Source organism: Oncorhynchus masou, chromosome 22, assembly GCF_036934945.1.
Source record: "Oncorhynchus masou masou isolate Uvic2021 chromosome 22, UVic_Omas_1.1, whole genome shotgun sequence".
Classification (NCBI taxonomy): domain Eukaryota; kingdom Metazoa; phylum Chordata; class Actinopteri; order Salmoniformes; family Salmonidae; genus Oncorhynchus; species Oncorhynchus masou.
The window spans coordinates 3,468,499-3,480,837 of NC_088233.1; the positions used below are offsets into that span (position 1 = coordinate 3,468,499).

General features: G+C 43.3%; 1 protein-coding gene across 3 annotated transcripts in view; it reads left to right on the forward strand.

The window, feature by feature from the left end:
- Window positions 1-12,339, forward strand: part of myrf (myelin regulatory factor) — an 86,499-nt gene that overhangs the window by 29,480 nt on the left and 44,680 nt on the right. For all 3 annotated transcript variants that reach the window (XM_064929093.1, XM_064929094.1, XM_064929096.1), the window contains exon 5: window positions 11,573-11,801. In XM_064929093.1, the coding sequence (XP_064785165.1) occupies window positions 11,573-11,801 (229 nt within the window). The remainder of the gene's footprint in view (window positions 1-11,572; window positions 11,802-12,339) is intronic.

Consider the following 12,339-nt stretch of genomic DNA (forward strand, 5'->3'; position numbering starts at 1 on the left):
GATATGGTGTTGGGGTTGATGGACTAAAGGATATGGTGTTGATGGACTAGAGGATATGGGGTTGATGGACTAGAGGATATGGGGTTGATGGACTAGAGGATATATGGGGTTGATGGACTAAAGATATGGTGTTGATGGACTGGGGTTGATGGACTAAAGGATATGGTGTTGATGGGGGATTGATGGACTAAAGGATATGGTGTTGATGGACTAGAGGATATGTTGGGGTTGATGGACTAAAGGATACGGTGTTGGGGTTGATGGACTAAAGGATATGGTGTTCATGGACTAAAGGATATGGTGTTGAAAAGGATGTGGTGTTGGGGTTGATGGACTAAAGGATATGGTGTTGGGATATATGGACTGATGGACTTGAGGATACTGGTATGGTGTTGATGGACTAAAGGATATGGTGTTGGGGTTGATGGACTAAAGGATATGGTGTTGGACTAAAGATATGGGGTTGATGGACTAAAGGATATGGTGTTGGGGTTGATGGACTAAGGATATGGATGGACTAGGGATGGTTTGGGGTTGATGGACTAGAGGATACTGTGGACTAGAGGATGGTGTTGGAGTTGATGGACTAAAGGATATGGTGTTGGGGTTGATGGACTAAAGGATGTGTTGATGGACTAGAGGATATGGGGTTGTTGGGGTTGATGACTAGAGGATATGGGGTTGATGGACTAGAGGATATGGTGTTGGGGTTGATGGACTAGAGGATATGGTGTTGGGGTTGATGGACTAAAGGATATGGTGTTGATGGACTAGAGGATATGGTGGTGTTAAAGGATATGGTTGATGGACTAAAGGATATGGTGTTGATGGACTAGAGGATATGGGGTTGATGGACTAGAGGATATGGTGTTGTTGATGGACTAGAGGATATGGGGTTGATGGACTAGAGGATATGGTGTTGGGGTTGATGGACTAAAGGATATGGATATGGTGTTGATGGACTAAAGGATATGGTGTTGGGGTTGATGGACTAAAGGATATGGTGTTGATGGACTAGTATGGTGTTGGGGTTGATGGACTAAATGGACTATATGGTGTTGGGGTTGATGGACTATGGGGTTGATGGACTAGGATATGGTGTTGGGGTTGATGGACTAAAGGGTTGATGGACTATATGGTGTTGGAGTTGATGGACTAAAGGATATGGTGTTGATGGACTAAAGGATATGGTGTTGATGGACTAGAGGATTGGGGTTGATGGACTAAAGGATATGGTGATTAGGGATATGGGGTTGATGGACTAAATATGGATATGGACTAAAGGATATGGGGTTGATGGACTAAAGGATATGGTGTTGGGGTTGATGGACTTGATATGGTGTTGGGGTTGATATGGATATGGACTAAAGGATATGGTGTTGGGGTGATGGACTGATGGACTAAAGGATATGGTGTTGGTGATGGACTAGATATGGGGTTGATGGATTAGAGGATATGGTGTTGGGGTTGATGGACTAAAGGATGTTGGGGTTGATGGACTAAAGGATATGGGGTTGATGGACTAGAGGATATGGTGTTGGGGTTGATGGACTAGAGGATATGGGGTGTTGGATATGGTGTTGATGGACTAGAGGATATGGTGTTGGGGTTGATGGAGTAAAGGATAAAGGATATGGTGTTGATGGACTAGAGGATATGGGGTTGGGGTTGATGGACTATGGACTAGAGATATGGGGTTGATGGACTAAAGGATATGGGGTTGATGGACTAGAGGATATGGTGTTGGGGTTGATGGGGTTGATGGACTAGAGGATATGGGGTTGATGGACTAAATATGGATACTAGGTGTTGGGGTTGATGGACTAAAGGATATGGTGTTAAAGGGGGTTGATGGACTAAACGATATGGTGTTCATGGACTAAAGGATGTGGTGTTGGGGTTGATGGACTAAAGGATATGTGGTAGATGGACTAAAGGATATGGTGTTGATGGACTAAAGGATATGGTGTTGGGGTTGATGGACTAAATGATATGGTGTTGGGGTTGATGGACTAAAGGATATGGTGTTGGGGTTGATGGACTAAAGGATATGGTGTTGGGGTTGATGGACTAAAGGATATGGTGTTGGGGTTGATGGACTAAAGGATATGGTGTTGGGGTTGATGGACTAAAGGATACGGTGTTGGGGTTGATGGACTAAAGGATATGGTGTTGGTGTTGATGGATTAGAGGATATGGTGTTGGGATATGGGGTTGATGGACTAAAGGATATGGGGTTGATGGACTAAATATGGGGTTGATGGACTAGAGGATATGGGGTTGATGGACTCGAGGATATGGGGTTGATGGACTAGAGGATATGGTGTTGGGGTTGATGGACTAGAGGATATGGGGTTGATAGACTAGAGGATATGGTGTTGGGGTTGATGGACTAAAGGATATGTTGGGTTGATGGACTAAAAACGATATGGTGTTGATGGACTAAAGGATATGGTGTTGGGGTTGATGGACTAAAGGATATGGTGGTTGATGGACTAGAGGATATGGTGGTTGATGGACTAAAGGATGTGGGGTTGATGGACTAAAGGATATGGTGTTGGGGTTGATGGACTAAAGGATATGGTGTTGGGGTTGATGGACTAAAGGATATGGTGTTGGGGTTGATGGACTAGAGGATATGGTGTTGGGGTTGATGGACTAAAGGATATGGTGGGGACTTGATGGACTAAAGGATATGGTCTTGGTTGATGGACTAGAGGATATGTTGGGTTGATGGACTAGAGGATATGGGGTTGATGGACTAGAGGATATGGTGTTGGGGTTGATGGACTAGAGGATATGGGGTTGATGGACTAAAGTATATGGTGTTGGGGTTGATGGACTAGAGGATATGGGGTTGATGGACTAGAGGATATGGTGTTGGGGTTGATGGACTAGAGGATATGGGGTTGATGGACTAAAGGATATGGTGTTGATGGACTAGAGGATATGGTGTTGGGGTTGATGGAGTAAAGGATATGGTGTTGGGGTTGATGGAGTAAAGGATATGGTGTTGGGGTTGATGGACTAAAGGATATGGTGTTGATGGACTAGAGGATATGGTGTTGGGGTTGATGGAGTAAAGGATATGATTGGTCAGCTCAGTAGTAAAGGACTATGATGTGTCAGCTCAGTGTTCCTGCTACCGTCTCTTATGACGGAAAAGAGCTTCTGGAAATCAGAACAGCGATTACTCACCTCGAACTGGACAGATATTTTTTCTCTCTGAGTCTGACGCGAAGTATGTGCTGTTTCTCCCGGACCAGGCTCAAAGTCAAGGTCATTGAGGAAAGTATTGGAAAGTATTCAGATCCCTTGACTTTTTCCACATTTTGCTACATTACAGCCTTATTCTACAATTAATTAAAAACAACAACAACAAAAAATCCTCATCCTCAATCTACACACAATACACCATATTGTAGCAATTGTATTAAAAAAATAAAAAAATAAAAACTTTATTTACATAAGTATTCAGTCCCTTTACTATGAGATTCCAAATTGAGCTCAGGTGCATCCTGTTTCCATTCATCATCCATGATGTTTCTACAACTTGATTGGAGTCCACCTGTGGTAAATTCAATTGATTGGACATTATTTGGAAATGCACACACCTGTCTATGTTAGGTCACACAGTTGACAGTGCATGTCAGAGCAAAAACCAAGCCATGAGGTGGAAGGAATTATCTGTAGAGGTCCAAGACAGGATTGTGTTGAGGCACAGATCTGGAGAAGGGTACCAAAAAATGTCTGCAGCATTGAAGGTCCCCAAGAACACAGTGGCCTCCATCATTCTTAAATCTAAGAAGTTTGGAACCACCAAGATTCTTCCTAGAGCTAGCCGCCCGGCCAAACTGAGCAATCTGGGGAGAAGGGCCTTGGTCAGGGAGGTGACCAAGAACCCGATGGTCACTCTAACAGAGCTCCAGAGATCCAATCATCACCAATCATGTCTTTATGGTAGAGTGGCCACACAGAAGCCACTCCTCTGTACAAGGCATATGACAGCCAAAAGGCAACTAAAGACTCAGAAACAAGATTCTCTGGTCTGATGAAATCAAGATTGAACACTTTGGCCTAAATGCCAAGCATCACGTCTGGAAGAAACATGGCACCATCCCTACGGTGAAGCATGGGGGTGGCAGCATCATGCTGTGGGGATGTTTTTCAGTGGCAGGGAAAGATGAACGGAGCAAAGTACAGCGAGATCCTTGATGAAAACCTGCTCCGCTCCAGAGTTCTCAGGACCCTATGCACAGAACCAAGTAAATGCAGAAGTGGATTCGGGACAAGTCTCTGAATGTCCTTGAGTGGCCCAGCCAGAGCCCGGACTTGAACCTGATCGGATATCTCTGGAGAAAACTGAAAAAGCTGTGCAGCGTGACGCTCCCCATCCAACCTGACAGAGCTTGAGAGGATCTGCTGGGAAAGAATGGGAGAAACTCCCCAAATACAGGTGTGCCAAGCTTGTAGCGTCATACTCAAGAAGATTTGAGGCTGTTGTCGTTGCCAAAGGTGCTTCAACAATGTACTGAGTAAAGGGTCTGAATACTTATGTAAATATGATATTTCTGTTTTTTTATTTGAAATACATTTGCAAAAAATATAAACATGTTTTTGTTTTGTCATTATAGGTTATTGTGTGTAGATTTATGAAGGAAAAAAACAATTGAATCCATTTTAGATGAAGGCTGTAACCTAACAAAATGTGGAAAAGGTCAAGGGGTCTGAATACTTTCGAAATGCACTGTGTCGACAACATTGACCCCACAGTGACCGTACGTACATAACCCAACCAGAAGCCATGGATTACAGGCAACATTCGCAATGAGCTCAAGGCTAGAGCTGCCACTTTCAAGGAGCGGGATACTAATCCAGACACGTATAAGAAATCCTGCTATGACCTCAGATGAACCATCAAACAGGCAAAGCATCAACACAGGACTAAGATTGAATCGTACTACACCGGATCTGATGCTCGTCAGATGTGGCAGGACTTGAAAACTATTACGTTCTACAAAGGGAAACCCAGCCGCGAGCTGCACAGTGACGCGAACCTACCAGATGAGCTAAATGTCTTTTATGCTCGCTTCAAGGCAAACAACACTGAATGTATGAGAGCACCAGCTGTTCTGGACGATGTGTGCAAGACCATTAAACCAGTTAACATTCACAAGGCCACGGGGCCAGATGGATTACCAAGACATGTACTGTGAGCATGGGCGGACAAACTGGTAAGAGTCTTCACTGACATTTTCAACCTCTCCCTGACAGAGTCTGTAATACCTACATGTTTCAAGCAGACCACCATTGTCCTTGTGCCCAAGAAAGCGAAGGTAACCTGCCTAAATGACTACCGCCCTGTAGTTCTCACGTCTGTAGCCATGAAGTGCTTTGAAAGGGTGGTAATGGCTCACATCATCAACGTCATCCCGGAAACCCTAGACCCACTCAAATTCGCATACCGCCCCAACAGATCCACAGATGATTGCAGTCTCTATTGCACTCCACACTGCCACACTCCACAAACACCTCCCTCCGCAACTGGATCCTAGACTTCCTGACGAGCCACCTCCTGGTGGTTCAGGATAGCCTAGTAGTTGGAGCGTTGAACTAGTAACCGGAAGGTTGCAAGTTCAAATCCCTGAGCTGACAAGGTCCAAATCTGTTGTTCTACCCCTGAACAGACAGATAACCCACTGTTCCTAGGCCGTCATTGAAAATAAGAATTTGTTCTTAACTGACTTGCCTAGTTAAATAAAGGTAAAATTAATAAATTAAAAAATTAAAAAGCATAGGTAACAACACATCTGCCATGCTGATCCTCAGCACGGGGGCCCCTCAGGGGTGCATGCTCTGTCCCCTCCTGTATTCCCTGTTCATCCATGACTGCGTGGCCAAACTCCAACACCATCATTAAGTTTAGGCAGTGGTAGGCCTGATCACAGACAACGATGAGACAGCCTATAGGGAGGAGGTCAGAGACCTGGCAGTGTGTTTCCAGGACAACAACCTCTCCTTCAACGTGATCAGGACAAAGGAGATGATTGTGGACTACAGGAGAAGGAGGACCGAGTTCTACAAAATTCCATAGTAAATACTACATGGTCGAGGGCTACTACAGTGTTGTATTGTAAACTATAGTATTTTTGCATGTAGGCTGCTATGTTAAATACCTAATGGAACTCTGAGATATTCACATAATAGCTGGATTACCTACAGTATATTTCTCACTGAAATTATATGTATCTTTCTGCATTCCAACGCAAGTTGTAGAAGGCAACACAAGTAGTCTACAAGTGTCAACACAACATTCTTACGTCCTGCCCCTCACACACACCCGTGTTGGTCTTTCCCATCAGTGAGAAGGTGTGGAAGGTCTTATCTGATTGGCAGACCTCCAGGAAGGAACAATGGAAAGTACCATTAGCCTAAGGTGGAGGGAACCTGGCCTGATTACCAACGAGATGAGACAGAATGAAAATGATAGCACTGTATTTCTGTATTACACAGGGCCTTCAGATTGTATTCACACCCTTTTCACTTTTTCCACATTTTGTTACATTTAGATTTATGTTTTTAGAAATGTTTACAACTTAATTTAAAAAAGTAAAAGCTGAAATGTCTTGAGTCATTAAGTATTTAACTCCTTTGTTGTGGCAACCCTAAATACTTTTGTTGTGGCAACCCTAAATACTTTTGTTGTGGCAACCCTAAATACCTTTGTTGTGGCAACCCTAAATACCTTTGTTGTGGCAACCCTAAATACTTTTGTTGTGGCAACCCTAAATACTTTTGTTGTGGCAACCCTAAATACTTTTGTTGTGGCAACCCTAAATACTTTTGTTGTGGCAACCCTAAATACTAAATACCTTTGTTGTGGCAACCCTAAATACCTTTGTTGTGGCAACCCTAAATACCTTTGTTGTGACAACCCTAAATACCTTTGTTGTGGCAACCCTAAATACCTTTGTTGTGGCAACCCTAAATACCTTTGTTGTGGCAACTCTAAATACTTTTGTTGTGGCAACCCTAAATACCTTTGTTGTGGCAACCCTAAATACCTTTGTTGTGGCAACCCTAAATACCTTTGTTGTGGCAACCCTAAATACCTTTGTTGTGGCAACCCTAAATACCTTTGTTGTGGCAACCCTAAATACCTTTGTTGTGGCAACCCTAAATACCTTTGTTGTGGCAACCCTAAATACCTTTGTTGTGGCAACCCTAAATACCTTTGTTGTGGCAACCCTAAATACCTTTGTTGTGGCAACCCTAAATACCTTTGTTGTGGCAACCCTAAATACCTTTGTTGTAAATACCTTTGTTGCAACCCTAAATACCTTTGTTGTGGCAACCCTAAATACCTTTGTTGTGGCAACCCTAAATACCTTTGTTGTGGCAACCCTAAATACTTTTGTTGTGGCAACCCTAAATACTTTTGTTGTGGCAACCCTAAATACTTTTGTTGTGGCAACCCTAAATACTTTTGTTGTGGCAACCCTAAATACTAAATACCTTTGTTGTGGCAACCCTAAATACCTTTGTTGTGGCAACCCTAAATACCTTTGTTGTGGCAACCCTAAATACCTTTGTTGTGGCAACCCTAAATACCTTTGTTGTGGCAACCCTAAATACCTTTGTTGTGGCAACCCTAAATACCTTTGTTGTGGCAACCCTAAATACCTTTGTTGTGGCAACCCTAAATACCTTTGTTGTGGCAACCCTAAATACCTTTGTTGTGGCAACCCTAAATACCTTTGTTGTGGCAACCCTAATATGTTCAGGAGTAAAAGGTGGACTGTGTGCAATAACAGTGTTAACCAGATGCCTCATCTCTGTACCCTACACAATTATCTGTAAGGTCCCTCAGTCGAGCAGTGAATTTTATACAGAGATTCAACCACAAAGGTTTTCCAATGCTTCACAAAGAAGGTCACCTATTGGTAAAGAAAATCATGACTTAGAATACGTGGACAACTATAAATACCTAGTTGTCTGGTTAGACTGCAAACTCTCCTTCCAGACTCATATTGAACATCTCCAATCCAAAATTAAATCTAGAATCTGCTTCCTATTTCGCAACAAAGCCTCCGTCACACACGCCGCCAAACTTAACCTCGTAAAACTGACAATCCTACCGATCCTCGACGATGTCATTTACAAAATAGCCTCCAACGCTCTACTCAGCAAACTGGATGAAGTCTATCACAGTGCCATCCGTTTTGTCACCAAAGCCCCATCAGCCACCCACCACTGCAACTTGTATGCTCTCGTCGGCTGGCCCTCGCTACATATTCATCGCCAGACCCACTGGCTCCAGGTCATCTATAAGTATTTGCTAGGTAAAGCTCCACCTTATCTCAGCTCACTGGTCACCATAACAACACCCACCCGTAGCACGCAGGTGTATTTCACTGGTCATCCCCAAAGCCAACACTTCCTTTGGCTGCCTTTCCTTACAGTTCTCTGCTGCCAATGACTGGAACGAATTGCAAAAATTGCTGAAGTTGGAGACTTATATCTCCCTCACTAACTTTAAGCACCAGCTATCTGAGCAGCTTACCGATCACTGCAGCTGTACATAGTCTGTAAATAGCCCATCTGTAAATAGCCCACCCAATCTACCTACCTCATCCCCATATTGTTTTATTTACTTTTCTGCTCTTTTGCACACCAGTATTTCCAGTATTTCTACTTGCACATCATCATCTACTCATCTATCACTCCAGTGTTAATCTGCTAAATTATATTATTAATAAAAACATTCCAAAACATGCATCTAAAGTAATACTGCAAAAAATGTGGCAAAGAAATTAACATTATGTCCCTTACAAAGTGTTATGTTTGGGGCAAATCCAACACAACACATCACTGAGTACTACACTTCATTTTTTCAAACATGGTAGTGGCTGCATCATGTTATGAGTATGCTTGTCATCGACAAGGACTAAGGAGTTTTTTAGGATAAAAATAAACGGAATGGAGCTAAGCACAGCAAAAATCCTAGAGATAACCTGGTTCAGTCTGCTTTCCAACAGACACTGGGAGACAAATTCACCTTTCAGCAGGATAATAACCTAAAACACAAGGCCAAGTATACACTGGAGTTGCTTACCAAGACAACACTGAATATTCCTGAGTGGCCTAGTTATAGTTTTGACTTAAAATCGGCTTAAAAATCTATGGCAAGACTAGAAAATAGTTATCTAGCAATGATCAACAACCAACTTGACAGAGCTTGAATAATTGTTTCAAGAATATTGTGCAAATATTGTACAATCCAAGTGTGCAAAGATCATAGAGACTTATCCAGAAAGACTCACAGCTGTAATTGCTGTCAAATATGATTCTAACATGTACAGTATTGACTCAGGGGTCAGATAGGTGAGAAAAAAAATGTATTTTATCGATTTTGAATTCAGGCTGTAACACAACATGTGGATTAAGGCAAAGGGTTTGAATACTTTCTGATTGCACTGTATCTTAATGGATGTTAGGGTCACACTCACAGCTATTACAATACTGTGTCATCTGAGGGTTTTCCTGGTAAAAGATTGTATGGGAACCTGGCACAGATGATCAATAGTAGCATTCAAAAACACCAAATACACTGGACAAAGAACGCTGGTTTGACCCTGTGTCTGTCTTCAATGTATTTGGGTCAAGTTATCAGACTCAGTGATAACCAGGACTAGGAACTTATATTGTATATACACATAGATGTTTATGGACGGTGCCTTCGTCCATTCAGACCCCTTGACTTTTTCCACATTTTGTTACATCACAGCCTTATTCTAAAATGGAATACTTTGTCTTTTTTTCCTCATCAATCTAAACACAATACCCCATAATGACAAAGCAAAGCACAGGTTTTCAGATTTTTCTGAACAACGACAACGACCTTCGCCCCAGTCTGAGGTTCCTGAATGCTCTGGAGCAGGTTTTCATCAATGATCTCTAAGTACTTTGCTAAGTTCATCATTGCCTCGATCCTGACTAGTCTCCCAGTCCCTGCTGCTGAAAAACATCCCACAGCATGATGTTGCCACCACGATGCTTCAAAGTAGGGATGATGTCACTAGGCCAAGGAGTTAAATCTTGTTTCTCATAGTCAGTGTCCTTTAGGTGCCTTTTGGCAAACTCCAAGCGGGCTGTCATGAGCCTTTTACTTAGGAGTGGCTTCCGTCTGGTCACTCTACCATAAAGACATGATTGGTGGAGTGCTGCAGAGATGGTTGTCCTTCTGGAAGGTTCTCCCATCTCCACAGAGGAACCATCAGGTTCTTGGTCACCTCCCTGACAAAGGCTCTTCTCCCGCGATTGCTCAGTTTGGCTGGGCGTCCAGCTCTAGGAAAAGTCTTGGTGGTTCCAAACGTCTTCCATTTAAGAATGATGGAGGCCACTCTGTTCTTGGGGACCTTCAATGCTGTAGAAATGTTTTGGTACCCTTCCCCTGATCTGTGCCTCGACACAATCCTGTCTCGACGCTCTACGGACAATTCCTACGACCTCATGGCTTGGTTTTTGCTCTGACATGCCCTGTCAACTGTGTGAACTTATATAGACAGGCGTGCGCCTTTCCAAATCATGTCCATTCAATTGAATTTAAAAACATCTCAAGGATGATCAATCGAAACAGGATGCACCTGAGCTCAAGTTCGAGTCTCATCGCAAAGGATCTGAATACATATAATAATGTCTAAAACAAATGTCTAAAAACCTATTTTCGCTTTAGTATGGCGTATTGTCTTTATAAGGCCATAACGCGTTGGAAAAGTCAAGGTGCCTGAATACTTTCCAAAGGCACAGCGGTCTAAAGTGTAGCGGTCAAGTAGTCCATTTTCAAGACATCAAGGCACAGCGGTCTAAGGCACAGCGGTCACAAAATGTTGGAAAACAGCGGTCAAGGCACAGCGGTCCTCTAAGACATCAAAGGCACAGCGGTTCCAAAGGCACAGCGGTCTAAGGCACAGCGGTCTAAGGCACAGCGGTCAAAGGCACAGCGGTCAAAGGCACAGCGGTCAAAGGCACAGCGGTCTAAGGCACAGCGGTCTAAGGCACAGCGGTCTAAGGCACAGCGGTCTAAGGCACAGCGGTCTAAGGCACTGTATCATCAGATGATACAGTATGATGATCAGAACAGGCAGAACTTGATAATACTGCATAAAAATGTCTTCCTCCCTGTCTTCCTCCCTGTCTTCCTCCCTGTCTTCCTCCTTGTCTTCCTGTCCTTCCCCATGTCTTCCTCCCTGTCTTCCTCCTTGTCTTCCTGTCCTTCCCCATGTCTTCCTCCCTGTCTTCCTCCTTGTCTTCCTGTCCATCCCCATGTCTTCCTCCCTGTCTTCCTGTCTTCCTCCCTGTCTTCCTCCTTGTCTTCCTCCTTGTCTTCCTGTCCTTCTCCATGTCTTCCTCCCTGTCTTCCTGTCTTCCTCCCTGTCTTCCTCCCTGTCTTCCTGTCTTCCTGTCTTCCTCCTTGTCTTCCTCCTTGTCTTCCTGTCCTTCTCCATGTCTTCCTCCCTGTCTTCCTGTCTTCCTCCCTGTCTTCCTCCCTGTCTTTCTTCCCGTCTTCCAGACACTCACATGCTGAGGACCATGACACCAGAGAACATGTGTCACATGACCTCACCGCCACTCCCCCCGCACGGCCATGGCTATCCAAACATGCACCGGGACATGTACCTAAAGCCTGAGCCAATGATCTCGCAGTACCCCATTGGTCCTACCTCCAGTGGGAGTTGCCAGGACCTGCAACAGAGCCAGATGCTGCATCAACTATTGCAACACCCACAACAGGGACAAGAGTGAGTGATCAATCAACAAATTAACCAATCAATCAACCAAACAATTAATGATTGTAAACATCTGCAGTTGTGAAGGGGAGGAGGAAGAAGATAATGGGATAATGTACAGACTGTTGAAACTGTAGATAATGTGATCCTGTAGATACTGACATACTGTAGATACTGAGATACTATAGATAATGTAAATTCTGAGATACTGTAGACACTATAGAGAATGTAGACCCTAGAAAATGTCAATATTTTTTGTAGATACTGTGGATGAGATACTGAAATATTATGGATAATGTAGATACGGAGATACTGTAAATACTATAGATACTGTAGATAATGCAAATACTGAAATACTGTAGATACTGAGATGCTGTAGATACTGAGATAATGTAGATACTGAGATAATGTAGATACTGTACATGCTGAGATAATGTAGATACTGAGATAATGTAGATACTGTAGATACTGAGATGCTGTAGATACTGAGATAATGTAGATACTGTACATGCTGAGATACTGTAGATACTGTAGATACTATAGATAATAT